The 17,654-nt window shown below is 48.1% G+C and overlaps 1 protein-coding gene across 4 annotated transcripts in view; it reads right to left on the bottom strand.

Moving 5' to 3' along the window:
* Positions 1 to 695: 695 nt before the first annotated feature.
* Positions 696 to 17,654, bottom strand: part of pcgf3 (polycomb group ring finger 3) — a 165,141-nt gene continuing 148,182 nt past the window's right edge. For 2 of the 4 annotated variants that reach the window (XM_078202118.1, XM_078202167.1), the window contains 2 exons: positions 9,206 to 9,286; positions 925 to 2,849 (listed from right to left, as the gene is read on the bottom strand). In XM_078202118.1, coding sequence (XP_078058244.1) covers positions 2,802 to 2,849; positions 9,206 to 9,286 — 129 coding nt within the window. In that variant the 3' untranslated portion in view covers positions 925 to 2,801. Of the gene's footprint in view, positions 2,850 to 9,205; positions 9,287 to 17,654 lie in introns of all 4 variants that reach the window. The other 2 variants (XM_078202053.1, XM_078202200.1) reach the window with 2 other exon arrangements.

Here is a 17,654-nt window from a genome sequence, read left to right as displayed (position 1 = left end):
AAAAAAGTGGTCCATATAAAGAGGGAGAATGAGGAAAGAAAAATGCAATTAGTAATCCAACTGGAATACAAGAAAGCATAAGAGGGGTAACATATGAGGTGGAATATTGGAGCTAATATGAGAGATCGGATTGCCAGCTGATTCTCAGAGATTCTCAATTTTGTGACTATCAAAAAATTCTAACTTTAATAAACCCATTAAACTTTTCCACAAATCACTGATTTTTCACAAGCCAAATGTGAAGTTAGAGAGTACTTGAATCCAGACTGCCTATAAAAATATCACAAGTCAGGAATAGATTTGGGAAAAAAAATCAAAGCTTGCAAAGAGTAAAGGCTATTTACTCTATTGGTGTAACCCCTCCATTTTGCTGGGTTATGGGGAGGAGGGGAATCTAACTGAGGATACAAAAATGTAAAGGCACTCCATTTATTGTCCTACTTTGCAGGATTTAAACAGAAATAGTGGATTCACTTTTCATGCTGAAATCATGATCCAACCAACTCTCTCAGGGCAGAATTTTCATCAAGAACTTTGGTAAATGAGGAGAGTGTGAAAGAGATAGTGAATGGAAGGAAAAAAGAGAAAGATTAATGTCACAGATTAATAAAAAGAAATAAATTAGTGTAAAAAATGTGACATACAGGAATTACCAGGTAATGGAAAAAGAAATGAAGGAAAGTGCACTAAAATTTGCAGCGCAACTCTACCCAGTTTTATTCTTACACCAAGAGTCACAGAACTGCCAGCACCAGTTCCAAGTATCCATAAAAGGCATTGAAATGCGTCGAGTTTCTTGAGCTGTCCTATTGATTAAGGAAGAAGAGAATATTTTTACTGCAAACCACATAACTAAATCTTTTGTGCTCCTTATGATAGCCCTCTCAGCTTTCACATGCCAAAATTAAACTGGGATACAGCTTTGAAATAATATTTCATTTAATCCATCATAAAAATCATAGAAGTTCCAATTTTGTGAAGAGTCTTTTTGTCTGATCTAAAACATATTTTATCATTGCTGTCAAAAATAGTATTTTGTGAGTCACTGTACAGGAAGTTGCAATGGTTGGACATTCATACCAACAGTTTTGCAGTCAGTTATACACATTAAGATATTTACAAAGACACTGTACAAGCGTAATGCTGCTCTGGTATATTAATGCACAACTCTCTTTAATGCTATTCTGTTTTTCAAAAAGTGGACTGCCTAATTTAGAAATCTGCATACATTGTGTAAGAAAATTAAACAACAAGAAGGAGCAACTAAAAGATATAATTATATAACAATAAATACACAGTCCTACAGAAACTGCACTGAACAAGGTAGTGAAAGTGTCAATCCTCAAAAATCCAATTACAAGTCCTCCCTCTCTTGCTCTCCCACACCAACAGGTCACATCTTCCACTACTTTAAATGGGAGTTTATTACAGTTTGGGTTAGGGATAGTGTTCTTGACAAGTATTGGGAGTTATCAGTTTTCATCTTTTAATACAGTTGAATCACTCAAAATGATTGTGATGTCATAATTAAGATTTGTGATTCAGCAAACATACATCGATCGTCTCTCTCCTGAGAATATCCTTTTAGTAAACCTGAAAATTGAGAATGTCCCAATGGAGAACTCATGCTTCCTGCTGACACAATAAAAGCAAATCTTACCTAATGCTATTTCACTAAGCAGAGATATAGGTAGAAATTTCACAAAAGACTTTGTGAAAGTGTTTAAAACAATCTGAATAAGGAGGTCAACATTTCTTCAGCAATAGTTACAGCTCACTGGAGGTACAAAGATTAACCAACAATGGAAACTTGCCTGGTTCAGACAATGCTACAACCCAATGACTATAAAATGTTTGTACAGAGCCTGGCCAGACTGCAACACGGTGTGAGTGTATATTACCAGGCAATATTCATGCCCAATATGTCACAATCTCTTGGATTCAAGATCAGGAGACATTCCATATGAGTACTGCATTGTACTACTATGATGCTCAGTTCCAGAGAAGTGGAATTTGTTGTCAGGGCCTGGTCCAAGTGCCCTGAGCAGCAGTGTTCAGACTGACAGACTGAATTCAGAACTGAATCCTTGAGAGATTCACTTTGGTGTGCAAACGCTAGTGTAGAAAAGCAAAAAGTTTCTTTTTTTTAAACAATGATCAACAGTTAAAATTTCACTGTGTATTAGCTCACTAACTTATATGGTTTTTAACTCATGGGCTAATGGTTCTGTTAAAACAGTGAACAGAAGAATTTCACAGACAAGTTTAAAAAAACTCAGAATTTCAACCTCAAATTGTTGAGTCGAACACATTAAACCGTCCCAAAGGCCCTTTAAATAAGAAAGCCAAAGCGACCCACAGCTTAACAAACTGCTTCATTAAAATGATTTAAAATCACAAGTAGGTTCACAGAGTTGCTAAAGCAAAAGTCATAATGTAAACTATAAAAGATTTCTTGTGCCCAAACAACAAAGCCTTCTAACACATCAAAGTCATGACACTGCATTTTTCTTTATAAACCAGATATAAAAAAGTGTCTTGGTGCAATTTCATTTGATCCTTTCCGTAATATATTATCCTGTAAACTCACTTAAACATGAGTGATTGCAACACAATGTAGTAGAGAGCACAGGAGCAGGCTTTTGTTGTGTCAGTCCCAGTTGAGCAATACCTCTGATCCGGTGTGTGTGTTTGCTGGTGTGTGCCACATGCTAGATCCAGTGATGCACTGACCGAGTGCTGGGTGATAGTCTCTGCAAAAGTTGCACCTTATGAAGTTCTGCTGGTGAGAAAACTTGATGTCATAGCAGGTCCATTTTTGGCCTGTAATGTAGCAGGAGGGGCGATTTCTTCAAAAAGAGAGGGGGAAATACAGTTTTATAAATATAGCACAGGTCACAAATTGGCAAAATATACTTAATAAATAAAAGTAGTTTCAAAATAATGTCACTTCAAAAATACTGCAAAGCCACCCAATCATTTATTGCAGTGAGCCAGACCCAGGTATCAAACTAGAAATGAGCCACCAATGATTCAGTCATCTCAGTCAGACAGAAGCATGGTCACAGATCATATCCAACTCCCAATCTAGCTCATATATCCTTCAAGCTTTGAATGATTGTCATTGTCACCTCATTTCTCTCTCCACGTTCCTTTCTCCGTTTCTATTATTTCAGGTGTCACAGTCGACTCATATGTCCCACCTCCACTTCTGTCTCCCACACTTTTGTGCAGCTCCTTCACTATCCCATGCTTGTGCTTTTTGTCAGGTCTGTTGTGGGTTTGGAAAGCAGATCCTTAAGCCAACAGAAAGAACACTGAGGCAGCCATTTCTCTGTCTCCTGCAACATGAGCTGACCGTGCAAGATGGTTGCTGATACTGGTCTGCGCACGAGCACTTGGCCACGCATTCATTTGCAGAAGATAAAGTGATGGTTATAAGCCGTTCACCCAGTTTCTGAGCCCAACTGTGGGCAGCCACAAGGGAGGCTTCCAATTCCAGGGACTGAGATGGCGAGGGGAGGGCGAGGGGAGGGCGAGGGGAGGGGAGGGGAGGGGAGGAGAGGGGAGGGGAGGGGAGGGTCTTTTGTTCCACCCAGAGATAGCTGCAATTCCATTTGCAGCTCCATGTTTGCTTTCTCCTAGTACAGCACCTTCCCACATGACTGAGATACACTGCTCTGACAAGATAACTTATTGGAAGAAAGGTGCCTTCCCAAATGAATGGGGGGAAGGCAAGAAAAAAAGTTATGGAAATTAAATGAGATAAAGAAAACGGATGTTAAAAACCGAGTAGCTAAAGTAACAAGGTGAACATGTGTTGGGTATTGATTCGTTAATTATTCACAAATGCATATATCAAGTAGTCAGCCAGCACTGAGAGCGCGAGCGAGAGAGGGGGAGCGCGAGCGAGAGTGGGGGAGCGCGAGCGAGAGTGGGGGAGCGCGAGCGAGAGAGGGGGAGCGCGAGCGAGAGAGGGGGAGCGCGAGCGCGCGAGAGAGGGGGAGCGTGAGCACGACCGCGCGCGAGACAGGGAGAGCGAGCGCAACCACGCGCGAGACAGGGAGAGCGAGCGCGACCGCGCGCGAGACAGGGAGAGCGAGCGCGACCGCGCGCGAGACAGGGAGAGCGAGCGCGAGAGAGGGAGAGCGAGCGCGAGAGAGGGAGAGCGAGCGCGAGAGAGGGAGAGCGAGCGCGAGAGAGGGAGAGCGAGCGCGAGAGAGGGAGAGCGAGCGCGACCGCGCGCACAACAGAGGGAGAGCAAGCGCGTGAGAGGGAGAGCGAGCGCGATCGCGCGCACGACAAGGAGAGCGAGAGCGAGCGCGCGCAAGAGAGCGAGAGCGAGCGCGCGCAAGAGAGGGAGAGCGAGCGCGCGCAAGAGAGGGAGAGCGAGCGCGACGGAGCGAGAGAGGGGGAGCGCGTGCGAGAGGGAGAGCGAGCGCAAGTGAGGGAGAGCAAGCGCGAGGGAGAGCAAGCGCGACGGAGCGCAAGAGGGAGAGCGAGAGCGAGCGCGACCGCGCGCGAGAGAGGGAGAGAGAGCACGACCGCGCGCGACAGAGGGAGAGCGAGCGCAAGTGAGGGAGAGCAAGCGCGACGGAGCGCAAGAGGGAGAGCGAGAGCGAGCGCGCGCGAGAGAGGGAGAGCGAGCGCGACCGCACGCGACAGAGGGAGAGCGAGCGCGACCGCGCGCGAGACAGGGAGAGCGAGCACGACCGCGCGCGACAGAGGGAGAGCAAGCGCGACCGCGCGCGAGACAGGGAGAGCGAGCGCAACCACGCGCGAGACAGGGAGAGCGAGCGCGACCGCGCGCGAGACAGGGAGAGTGAGCGCGACCGCGCGCGAGACAGGGAGAGCGAGCGCGAGAGAGGGAGAGCGAGCGCGAGAGAGGGAGAGCGAGCGCGAGAGAGGGAGAGCGAGCGCGAGAGAGGGAGAGCGAGCGCGAGAGAGGGAGAGCGAGCGCGACCGCGCGCACAACAGAGGGAGAGCAAGCGCGTGAGAGGGAGAGCGAGCGCGATCGCGCGCACGACAAGGAGAGCGAGAGCGAGCGCGCGCAAGAGAGCGAGAGCGAGCGCGCGCAAGAGAGGGAGAGCGAGCGCGCGCAAGAGAGGGAGAGCGAGCGCGACGGAGCGAGAGAGGGGGAGCGCGTGCGAGAGGGAGAGCGAGCGCAAGTGAGGGAGAGCAAGCGCGAGGGAGAGCAAGCGCGACGGAGCGCAAGAGGGAGAGCGAGAGCGAGCGCGACCGCGCGCGAGAGAGGGAGAGAGAGCACGACCGCGCGCGACAGAGGGAGAGCGAGCGCAAGTGAGGGAGAGCAAGCGCGACGGAGCGCAAGAGGGAGAGCGAGAGCGAGCGCGCGTGAGAGAGGGAGAGCGAGCGCGACCGCACGCGACAGAGGGAGAGCGAGCGCGACCGCGCGCGAGACAGGGAGAGCGAGCACGACCGCGCGCGACAGAGGGAGAGCAAGCGCGACCGCGCGCGAGACAGGGAGAGCGAGCGCAAGAGATGGAGAGCGAGCGCCACGCAGCGAGAGAGGGGGAGCGTGAGTGCGACAGCGCGCGAGAGGGGGAGCGAGAGCGAACGCGCGCGAGAGAGGGAGAGAGAGCGCGACAGCGCGCAATAAAGGGAGCACGAGCATGACCGCGCGCAAGAGAGGGAGAGCGAGCTCGACAGCGCGCGAGAAAGGGAGCGCGAGCGCGACCGCGCGCGAGAGAGGGAGCGCGAGCACGACCGCGCGCGAGAGAGGGAGCGCGAGCACGACCGCGCGCGAGAGAGGGAGCGCGACCGCGCGCGAGAGAGGGAGAGCGAGCGCGACAGCGCGCAACAAAGGGAGCACGAGCGTGACCGCGCGCGAGAGAGGGAGAGCGAGCTCGACAGCGCGCGAGAAAGGGAGCGCGAGCGCGACCGCGCGCGAGGGAGGGAGCGCGAGAACGACCGCGCGCGAGAGAGGGAGCGCGACCGCGTGCGAGAGAGGGAGAGCGAGCGCGACCGCACGCAAGAGAGGGAGAGCGAGCGCGACCGCGCGCGAGAGAGTGAGAGCGAGCGCAACCTCGCGCGAGAAAGGGAGAGCGAGCGCGACCGCGCGCGAGAGTGAGAGCGAGCGCAACCTCGCGCGAGAAAGAGAGAGCGAGCGCGACCGCGCGCGAGAGAGGGAGAGCGAGCGCGACCGCGCGCGAGAGAGGTAGAGCGAGCGCGACCGCGCGCGAGAGAGGGAGAGCAAGTGCGACCGCGCGTGAGAGAGGGAGAGCAAGCGCGACCGCGCGCGAGAGAGGGAGAGCAAGCGCGACCGCGTGCGAGTGAGGGAGAGCGTGCGCGACTGCGCGCGAGAAAGGGAGAGCGTGCGCGACTGCGCGCGAGAGAGGGAGAGCAAGCGCGACCGCGCACGAGAGAGGGAGAGCAAGCGCGACCTCACGCGAGAAAGGGAGAGCGTGCGCGACTGCGCGCGAGAGAGGGAGAGCAAGCGCGACCGCGCGCGAGAGGGAGAGTGAGCTTGTGCCAGAGAGGGAGAGCGACTGCGACCGAGAGATGCAGAGTGAGAGCGACTGCGTGCGAGAGACTGTGTGAGACTGCACGCGAGAGAGGGAGAGCGACCCAGACCGCGCGCGAGAGGGGGAGCGACCACGACCGCGCGCGAGAGGGGGAGCGAGCGCGACCGCGCGCGAGAGAGGGAGAGCGAGCGCGACCGCGCGCGAGAGAGGGAGAGCGACCACGACCGCGCGCGAGAGAGGGTGAGCGACCGCAACCGCGCACGAGAGAGGGAGGGCGAGCGCGACCGCGCGCGGGAGAGCGAGCACGACCGCGCGAGGGAGAGCGAGCACGACCGCGCGCGGGAGAGCGAGCACGACCGCGCGCGGGAGAGCGAGCACGACCGCACGCGGGAGAGCGAGCACGACCGCGCGCGGGAGAGCGAGCACGACCGCACGCGGGAGAGCGAGCACGACCGCGCGCGGGAGAGCGAGCACGACCGCGCGCGAGAGAGGGAGAGCGAGCGCGACCACGCGCGAGAGAGGGAGAGCGAGCGCGACCGCGCGCGAGAGAGGGAGAGCAAGCGCGACCGCGCGCGAGAGAGGGAGAGCAAGCGCGACCGCGCGCGAGAGAGGGAGAGCAAGCGCGACCGCGCGCGAGAGAGGGAGAGCAAGCGCGACCGCGCGCGAGAGAGGGAGAGCAAGCGCGACCGCGCGCGAGAGAGGGAGAGCAAGCGCGACCGCGCGCGAGAGAGGGAGAGCAAGCGCGACCGCGCGCGAGAGAGGGAGAGCAAGCGCGACCGCGCGCGAGAGAGGGAGAGCAAGCGCGACCGCGCGCGAGAGAGGGAGAGCAAGCGCGACCGCACGCGAGAGAGTAATTTCTTGGCATAAATAAAAATGGAGGGCAGTATTATCTAAGAAACTCAGGACAGCCTGAAGTACTACCAGGATATTTGCTAAAGCAAACAAGACAGATCTACAATAAGGACTGCAATTCACTTGCAGCCAAAATTCACATTGACAATAGCAAAGCTCATGTAAGAAACATGAACTTTCATCATGTCACACCTGAATTTAGAAAAACTGTCTTCACTCTTAGATTGCAAACAATCTTATATATCAAAGACTTGACAACTTACTTGTCACTGTTTTCCTTTTGGAGAATATATATAATATTTATTAATGATTATTGATATACCACATTACAATTTAATTTCTTTCCATTTCTTGGCAAAAATACCATCACTTAATTCTTGTCAGTGATCAACGGAGTTTATTCTTCCCATCTGCCTCTCCTCTAGTTGCTGACAGCACATTTCCATGGGTATTGGGTACTCTCTGGTATTTGACAGTCTTCAAGTAGAGCCAACAGAATTAGTGCCAGGAGCTCCTCATGGGCAGAGGCATCATAACAAAGCCCAATTGTGATGTTAGTGCACCTTTAATTTTTTTTAGAAATCGTGTTCTCTGCAGGTCTCACAGCCTCAGCTTACTTCATTGTTGCCAAGTTGTCTGTAGGAGTCCCTTTACTGCTCCTTCAGTGGTTTAAATGGGGTTTGTTTATTTTTGCTTTGAGATCTTTTACGACCCTGTATTGTTTGGAGGAAGGCTGGTTGTAGGTCATGGGTTCTGGACAGTTTCATTTTCAGTTTTGGCTGGCTGCAGTTTTAATTTAGAAGGGACATCAAACTGAAAAGAAGTGTTTCTCTCTCTCTCCCTGGTTTCTGGAAATTCTGCTGGTTAGCTGAAAGCAAGGTTTCTTGCCTTCCTGGAGTGGAAAATCTGCTGTTTGTGGCTAGCCTGCTTAGATAGACTCTCTCCCTGGTGTTCTGGGAAGCTGTTCTGACTTCAAACTGTTCTGGGTGTATCCAGAGGGCTGCTAGGAGTTACAAGGCTGAGAGGTCAGGGTTTTAATTCTCCAACCAAAGGATTCAGTTCCAGTATCACGTGAGCATTAGCCTTTGCTATGTTAAACCTGTGAAAGGGTTTTTTTTTATGGTGAGTTTTTGTTTGATTGGAACATTTTAGATATATTTGTTAAGGGTTATACATTATTGTGATTATTTTGTTTTCATTTGTAATTGATAATAGTTATTGCTAATTTTCTTTCCATACATGTTAACTATATTCTTAAATAAACTTTGTTTGATTAAAGCTTCCTAGTGGGTCATTTGAATCATACCTGAGGTGAAACCTATCATGTTTATCCAAGCCAAATTCAAAGTGCAAAACTTGTGATCCAGGAAGACTCCATAAAACACTTTGGCGTTTCTGACCTGGATTACAACACAACCCTGAGGTCCATGCATCTACTTCCAGCAGGGACATAGGAAAGCAACGAAGGCCAATTGCCCTTCCACAAGCTAACTCTAGCCAACCCCTCATCCCAGATTTACCCACCACTGCCACAGCTAAGATTGTTAATCAGAGCTGAAGAAGAATGAGCCCGAGACTTTATGACTTGTATGTTTCAGCAACTCATTGCTTTAGTTAGCTGAGTGATGAAGGTGCTTACATGCTATGCGAGTTACCTCCAGCTGATGAATGAAAATGACCATTGAAGACAGAAAATGAAACATACGCTCATCATTAACAAGGGTGCCTTAAGTCCATACAATTAAATGTGATCTAATTATATTTGGAAAGGTGTGTCAATGAATTTGTAAAATGTCTGCAACAAAACCTCAAAAAATTTACAATACAGAGTGTGTTACATGTTACAGAAAGACAACAATATTGCTGCTTACCTTGAATCGCCATCGAGTGACGACAACAAACTTCAAAGTGTGATCTTTTCCAAGTATTTCTTCATTGCATAGAATATCCAGCTGCAGAAGAAAGAAAGCAAGGAATCACAGCTGACCAATGTAGTGTTACAAGAGGTTTTACTAATTTTAGGATCAATTCCAGCCAGATCTAAAATTTACATGTTTACTTTTTCAATGTGGAATGAGTTTGAGTAGTCCCAACCCAGTTCGCAGTCCACACCTACATGTCTAACTCATCTGTACTCAAAAAGGCACTGGCACACACAATGGAAATGTCTAGTGCAGTGAAGGTACCTTCACGGGTTAGAGTGCATTGCCATTTATTTAACCCATGGTATAAATAGCATGGATGTGATTGGTGATACAGACAAGATTTGTAAAACAATAGAAAGGATATTCAATTAGAATCAAAAACCATCCTCATCTTGATTCATACAAGAATCCCCTGGCCCCAAAAATCATAGAATTTACGGCACGGACACAGGCCCTTTGGCCCATGCTGACCAAAATGCCCAACTAAGCTAACCCCATTTGCCTGCATTTGGCCCATGTCCCTTTAAATCTTTCCCATCCATGTATCTATCCAAATGCCTTTTAAATGTTGTCAGTGTCCTGCCTCAATCACTTCCTCCGGCAACTGATTCCACACACGTATCACCTTCTGCGTAAAAAAGTTACTCCTCAGGTTCCAATTAATTCTTTCCCCTCTTAACTTAAACCTATTCCCTCTAGTTCTCGATTCCCCAACCCTGGGAAAAAGACTAAGTGCATTCACCCTATTTATGCCTCTCATGATCTTATACACCTCTATAAGATCACCCTTCAGTCTCCCATGCTCAAAGAAAAAAGTCCAAGCCTGTCCAATCTCTCCCTATAACTCAGTCCTTTGAGTTCTGGCAACATCCTTATAAATCTCTTCTGCACTCTCTCCAGTTTAATAACATCTTTCTTATAGCAAGGCGATCAAAACTGAACACAATACTCCAGGTACAGCCTCACCAATGTCCTGTACAACTGCAAGATAACTTCCCAATTTCTATACTCAATGCCCTGACTGATGAAGGCCAGCATGCCAAAAGCCTTCTTCATATCAATATCAAAGAACAAAGAACAGTACGGCACAGGAAACAGGCCCTTCGGCCCTCCAAGCCTGTGCCGCTCCTTGGTCCAACTAGACCAATCGTTTGTATCCCTCCATTCCCAGGCTGCTCATGTGACTATCCAGGTAAGTCTTAAACGATGTCAGCATGTCTGCCTCCACCACCCTACCTGGCAGCGCATTCCAGGCCCCCACCACCCTCTGTGTAAAAAACATCCCTCTAATATCTGAGTTATGCTTCGCCCCTCTCACCTTGAGCCCGTGACCCCTCGTGATCGTCACTTCTGATCTGGGAAAAAGCTACCCACCTTCCACCCTATCTATCCCCTTCATAATCTTGTACACCTCTATTACATCTCCCCTCATTCTCTGTCTTTCCAGGGAGAACAAGCCCAGTTTACCCAATCTCTCCTCATAGCAAAGACCCTCCATACCAGGCAACATCGTGGTAAACCTTCTCTGCACTCTCTCTAACGCCTCCACGTCCTTTTGGTAGTGTGGCGACCAGAACTGGACGCAGTACTCCAAATATGGCCTAACCAGCGTTCTATACAGCTGCATCATCAGACTCCAGCTTTTATACTCTATACCCCATCCTATAAAGGCAAGCATACCATATGCCTTCTTCACCACCTTCTCCACCTGTGTTGCCACCTAGGTCCCTCTGTGTTTCTATACTCTTGATGGCTCTGCCATTTATTGTATAACTCCTCCCTACATTATTTCTTCCAAAATGCATCACTTCGCATTTATCTGGATTAAATTCCATCTGCCACCTCTCCGCCCAATTTTCCAGCCTATCTATATCCTGCTGTATTGCCCGACAATGCTCATTGCTATCCGCAAGTCCAGCCATCTTCGTGTCATCCGCAAACTTGCTGATAACACCAGTTACACCTTCTTCCAAATCATTTATATATATCACAAATAGCAGAGGTCCCAGTACAGAGCCCTGCGGAACACCACTGGTCACAGACCTCCAGCCGGAAAAAGACCCTTCGACCGCTACCCTCTGCCTCCTATGGCCAAGCCAGTTCTCCACCCATCTAGCCACTTCTCCTTGTATCCCATGAGCCTTAACCTTCTTAACCAACCTGCCATGTGGGACTTTGTCAAATGCCTTAATGAAATCCATATAGACGACATCCACGGCCCTTCCTTCGTCAACCGTTTTTGTCACTTCCTCAAAAAACTCCACCAAATTTGTAAGGCACGACCTCCCTCTTACAAAACCATGCTGTCTGTCACTAATGAGATTGTTCCGTTCTAAATGCACATATATCCTGTCTCTAAGAATCCTCTCCAACAACTTCCCTACCACGGACGTCAAGCTCACTGGCCTATAATTACCCGGGTTATCCCTGCTACCCTTCTTAAACAACGGGACCACATTCGCTATCCTCCAATCCTCAGGGATCTCACCTGTGTCCAATGAAGAGACAAAGACTTCCGTCAGAGGCTCAGCAATTTCATCTCTTGTCTCCCTGAGCAGTCTAGAATAGATGCCATCAGGCCCTGGGGCTTTGTCAGTTTTAATGTTCCCTAAAAAACCTAACACTTCCTCCCTTGTAATGGAGATTTTCTCTAACGGGTCAACACCTCCCTCCGAGACACTCCCGGTTAACACGTCCCTCTCCTTCGTGAATACCGATGCAAAGTATTCATTTAGGATCTCCCCTATTCCCTTGGGTTCTAAGCATAATTCCCCTCCTTTGTCCCTGAGAGGTCCGATTTTCTCCCTGACAACTCTTTTGTTCCTAACGTATGAATAGAATGCCTTAGGATTCTCCTTAATCCTGCCTGCCAAGAACATCTCGTGACCTCTTTTTGCCCTTCTAACTCCCCGTTTGAGTTCTTTCCTACTCTGTATTCCTCCAGAGCTCCATCTGTTTTCTGTTGCCTGGACTTAACGTACGCCTCCCTTTTCATTTTAATCAGATCCTCAATTTCCCTGGTTATCCACGGCTCTCGAATCCTACCTTTCCTTTTTACAGGCACATGCCTATCCTGCAGCCTTATCAATTGTTCCTTAAAAGACTCCCACATGCCAGACGCGGACTTACCCTCGAACATCCTCTCCCAATCAACGTCCACCAATTCTTGCCTAATCCGGCTATAGTTAGCCTTCCCCCAATTTAGCACCCTGCCCGTAGGACAGCACTCATCCTTGTCCATTACTATCCTAAAGTTCACTGCCCTATCTACCTGTGACTCCACCTTTAGAGAACCGTGCACCTGAACCCCAAGGTCCCTCTGTTCCACAATACTTCCTAAGGTTTTACCATTCACCGAAAAAGTCCTACATTGATTTGACTTTCCAAAATGCAACACATCACACTTACCTGTATTGAACTCCATTTGCCATTTCTCAGCCCACTTCCCCAGCTGATCAAGATCTTGCTGCAATTTTTGATAATCTTCCTCACTGTCTACAATACCACCTATTTTAGTGTCATCTGCAAACTTACTGATCATGCTTTGTACATTCTCATCCAGATCATTGATATAGATAACAAACAGCAATGGGCCCAGCACTGACCCGAGGCACACCACGAGTCACAGTCCTCCAATCCAACAAGCATCCTTCCACCATTACCCTCTGCTTCCTACCATGAAGCCAATTGTATATCCAATTTGCCAGCTCTCCCTGAATTCCATCTGATCTAACCTTCCAGAGCAACCCACCATGTGGAACTTTATCAAAGGCCTTACTGAAGTCCATTTAGACTACGTCTACCGCCCTGTCCTCATCAACCTTCCTGGTCACTTGATCAAAGAAGTCAAACAAATTTGTAGGGCATGATCTCCCATGCACAAAGCCGTGCTGATTACTCCTAATCAAACCCTGTATTTTCAAATGCCTGTATATCTTATCCCTCAGAATTTTCTCCAGTAACTTACCCACCACAGATGTTAGGCTTACCGGTCCATAATTCCCAGGTTTTTCTTTGCAGCCCTTCTTAAATAAGGTCACAACATTTGTTACCCTCCAGTCTTCTAGTACCTCACCCATGGTTAATGATGCAAATATCTTAGCCAGGACGCCGCAATTTCTTCTCTAGCCTCACGCAGTGTTCTTGGATATAGCTGGTCAGGCCAGGAGATTTATCCACCTTTATACATTTTAATACGTCCATCACCTCCTTTACCGTGATGCGAACTGTCCCCAATATATCGCCACTAACTTTCCAAGGTTCCCAAGTCTTCATGTCTTTCTCCACCGTAAAAACAGATGAGAAATATTCATCGAGAACCTCAACCATCTCCTCTGGTTACACAAGTGTCCACTTTGGTCCTATTTTCTCTCTGGTTATTCTTTTTCCATTAATATACTTAAAAGAATCCATAGAACCATAGAAAATTACAGCTCAGAAACAGGCCTTTTGGCCCTTCTTGTCTGTGCCGAACCATTTTATGCCTAGTCCCACTGACCTGCACTTGGACCATATCCCTCCACACCCCTCTCATCCATGAACCCATCCAAGTTTTTCTTAAATGTTAAAAGTGACCCCGCATTTACCACTTTATCCGGCAGCTCATTCCACACTCTCACCACTCTCTGCGTGAAGAAGCCCCCCCTAATATTCCCTTTAAACTTTTCTCCTTTCACCCTTAACCCATGCCCTCTTGTTTTTTTCTCTCCTCACCTCAGTGGAAAAAGCCTGCTTGCATTCACTCTATCTATACCCATCAAAATCTTATACACGTCTATCAAATCTCCCCTCATTCTTCTGCGCTCCAGGGAATAAAGTCCCAACCTATTCAATCTCTCTCTGTAACTCAGCTTCTCAAATCCTGACAACATCCTTGTGAACCTTCTCTGCACTCTTTCAGCCTTATTTACATCCTTCCTATAACTAGGTGACCAAAACTGTACACAATAAGGTGAATGGGATTCACCTTAATCCTCTCAGCTAAAGCTACCTCGTGCCCCCTTTTTGCTCTCTTAATTTCCTTCTCGAGTAGAGGGTTGCTTTTCAAACTGGAGGCCTGTGACCAGCAGTGTGCCTCAGGGATCAGTGCTGGGTCCACTGTTATTTGTCATTGATATTAATGATTTGGATGAGAATATAGGAGGCATGGTTACTAAGTTTGCAGATGACACCAAGATTGGTGGCATAGTAGACAGTGAAGAAAGGTACCTCCAATTGCAACAGGATCTTGATCAATTGGGCCAGTGGGCTGACGAATGGCAGATGGAGTTTGATTTAGACAAATGCGAGGTGATGCATTTTGGTAGATTGAACCAGGGCAGGACTTACTCAGTTAATGGTAGGGCGTTGGGGAGAGTTACAGAACAAAGAGATCTCAGGGTACATGTTCATAGCTCCTTGAAAGTGGAGTCACAGGTGGACAGAGTGGTGAAGAAGGCATTCGGCATGCTTGGTTTCATCGGTCAGAACATTGAATACAGGAGTTAGGACGTCTTGTTGAAGTTGTACAAGACATTGGTAAGGCCACACTTGGAATACTGTGTGCAGTTCTGGTCACCCTATTACAGAAAGGATATTATTAAACTAGAAACAGTGCAGGAAAGATTTACTAGGATGCTACCGGGACTTGATGGTTTGAGTTATAAGGAGAGGCTGAATAGACTGGGACTTTTTTCTCTGGAGCATAGGAGGCTGAGGGGTAACTTATAGAGGTCTATAAAATAATGACGGGCATAGACAAGGTAGATAGTCAATATCTTTTCCCAAAGGTAGGGGAGTCTAAAACTAGAGGGCATAGGTTTAAGGTGAGAGGGGAGAGATGCAAAAGTGTCCAGAGGGGCAATTTTTTCACACAGAGGGTGGTGAGTGTCTGGAACAAGCTGCCAGAGGTAGTAGTAGAGGCAGGTACAATTTTGTCTTTTGAAAAGCATTTGGACAGTTACATGGATAAGATGGGTATAGAGGGATATTGGCCAAATGCAGGCAATTGGGATTAGCTTAGGGTTTAAAAAAAAGGGCGGCATGGACAAGTTGGGCCAAAGGGCCTGTTTCCATGCTGTAAACCTCTATGACTCTATGAGTACTCCTGTATCCCCTGTACACCTCTAGGGAATCCCTCGATTCCAGCTGCTTGTACCTGAGCCATGCCCTTTCTTTCCTAGCCAAAATCTCAATATGTTTTGTCATCCAGTGTTCCCTTCTCTTGCCAGCCTTACCCTTCACCCTATCAGGAACATATAGACCCTGAACTCTAACTAATTCACTTTTAAAGGCTTCCAATTGCTGGAAGTCCCTTTGCCCTCAAACAAGCTACTCCAATCAACCCTTGCAAGCTCCCATCTAATTCCATCAAAATTCGCCTTGCCCAATTTAGAACTTGCACCTGTACACCAGTTTTGTCCCTTACCATAACTATATTAAAATTAATGGGACAATGGTCACTGGTCCCAAAGTGGCCTCACACTGTCACCTCAGTCACTTGTCCTGTCCTATTTCCCACGAATAGGTCAAGTTTTACCCTTTCCTGAGTAGGACCCACCAAATACTGCCTGAAGAAACATTCCTGAACACACTTAACAAACTCCACCCCATCTAAGCCCTTAACACTATGGCAGTCCCAGTCTATGTTAGGAAAATTAAAATCCTCCACTATGACAACCCTATTACTCCTGCAAGTCTCCCCAATCTCCCTGCATATTTGTTCTTGTCTCTCTGACTATTTGGGGGCCGGATGGGATTTATCCTAGGATTCTCTGGGAGGCTAGGGAGGAGATTGCAGAGCCTTTGGCTTTGATCTTTATGTCGCCATTGTCTACAGGAATAGTGCTAGAAGACTGGAGGATAGCAAATGTTGTCCCCTTGTTCAAGAAGGGGAGTAGAGACAACCCTGGTAATTATAGACCGGTGAGCCTTACTTCTGTTGTGGGCAAAGTTTTGGAAAGGATTATAAGAGATAGGATTTATAAGCATCTAGAAATGAATAATTTGATTAGGGATAGTCAACACGGTTTTGTGAAGGGTAGGTCGTGCCTCACAAACCTTATTGAGTTCTTTGACAAGGTGACCAAAGAGGTGGATGCGGGTAAAGCAGTTGATGTGGTGTATATGGATTTCAGTAAAGCGTTTGATAAAGTTCCCCACGGTAAGCTATTGCAGAAAATACGGACACATGGGATTGAGGGTGATTTAGCGGTTTGGATCAGAAATTGGCTAGCTGTAAGAAAACAGAGGGTGGTGGTTGATGGGAAATGTTCATCCTGGAGTTCAGTTACTAGTGGTGTACCGCAAGGATCTGTTTTGGGGCCACTGCTGGTTGTCATTTTTATAAATGACCTGGATGAGGGCGTAGAAGAATGGGTTAGTAAGTTTGTGGATGACACTAAAGTCGGTGGAGTTGTGGACAGTGCGGAAGGATGTTGCAGGTTACAGAGGGACATAGATAAGCTGCAGAGCTGGGCTGAGACGTGGCAAATGGAGTTTAATGCGGAAAAGTGAGAGGTGATTCACTTTGGAAGGAGTAACAGGAATACAGAGTACTGGGCTAATGGTAAGATACTTGGTAGTGTGGATGAGCAGAGAGATCTCGGTGTAAATGTGCATAGATCCCTGAAAGTTGGCACCCAGGTTGATAGGGTTGTTAAGAAGGTGTACAGTGTGTTAGCTTTTATTGGTAGAGGGATTGAGTTTCGGAGCCATGAGGTCATGTTGCAGCTGTACAAAACTCTGGTGCGGCCGCACTTGGAGTATTGCGTACAGTTCTGGTCGCCGCATTATAGGAAGGATGTGGAAGCATTGGAAAGGGTGCAGAGGAGATTTACCAGGATGTTGCCTGGTATGGTGGGAAGGTCTTATGAGGAAAGGCTGAGGGACTTGAGGTTGTTTTCGTTAGAGAGAAGAAGGTTAAGAGGTAACTTAATAAAGGCATACAAGATGATCAGAGGATTAGATAGGGTGGACAGTGAGAGCCCTTTTTTCTCGGATGGTGATGGCTAGCACGAGGGGACATGACTTTAAATTGAGGGGTGATAGATATAGGACAGATGTTAGAGATAGGTTCTTTACTCAGAGAGTAGTAGGGCGTGGAATGCCCTGCCTGCAACAGTAGGGGACTCGCCAACATTAAGGGCATTTAAATGGTCATTGGATAAACATATGGATGATATTGGAATAGTGTAGGTTAGATGGGCTTTAGATTGGTTTCACAGGTCGGCGCAACATCGAGGGCCGAAGGGCCTGTACTGCGCTGTAATGTTCTATATGGTACAACCCCAATAAGGTCACCATCTGATGATCCCTCAGTCATTTCATCTCTGACTACTGCCATGATGCTCCCTTTAATCAAGAATGCAACTCCCCCTCCTCTCTTTCCTCCACCTCTGTCCCGCCTAAAGCCCTT

This window comes from Mustelus asterias, chromosome 1 (assembly GCF_964213995.1).
Source record: "Mustelus asterias chromosome 1, sMusAst1.hap1.1, whole genome shotgun sequence".
NCBI lineage: Eukaryota > Metazoa > Chordata > Chondrichthyes > Carcharhiniformes > Triakidae > Mustelus > Mustelus asterias.
The sequence above is the reverse complement of the archived record's forward strand: the minus strand, read 5'-3'. Positions and strand labels throughout refer to the sequence as shown.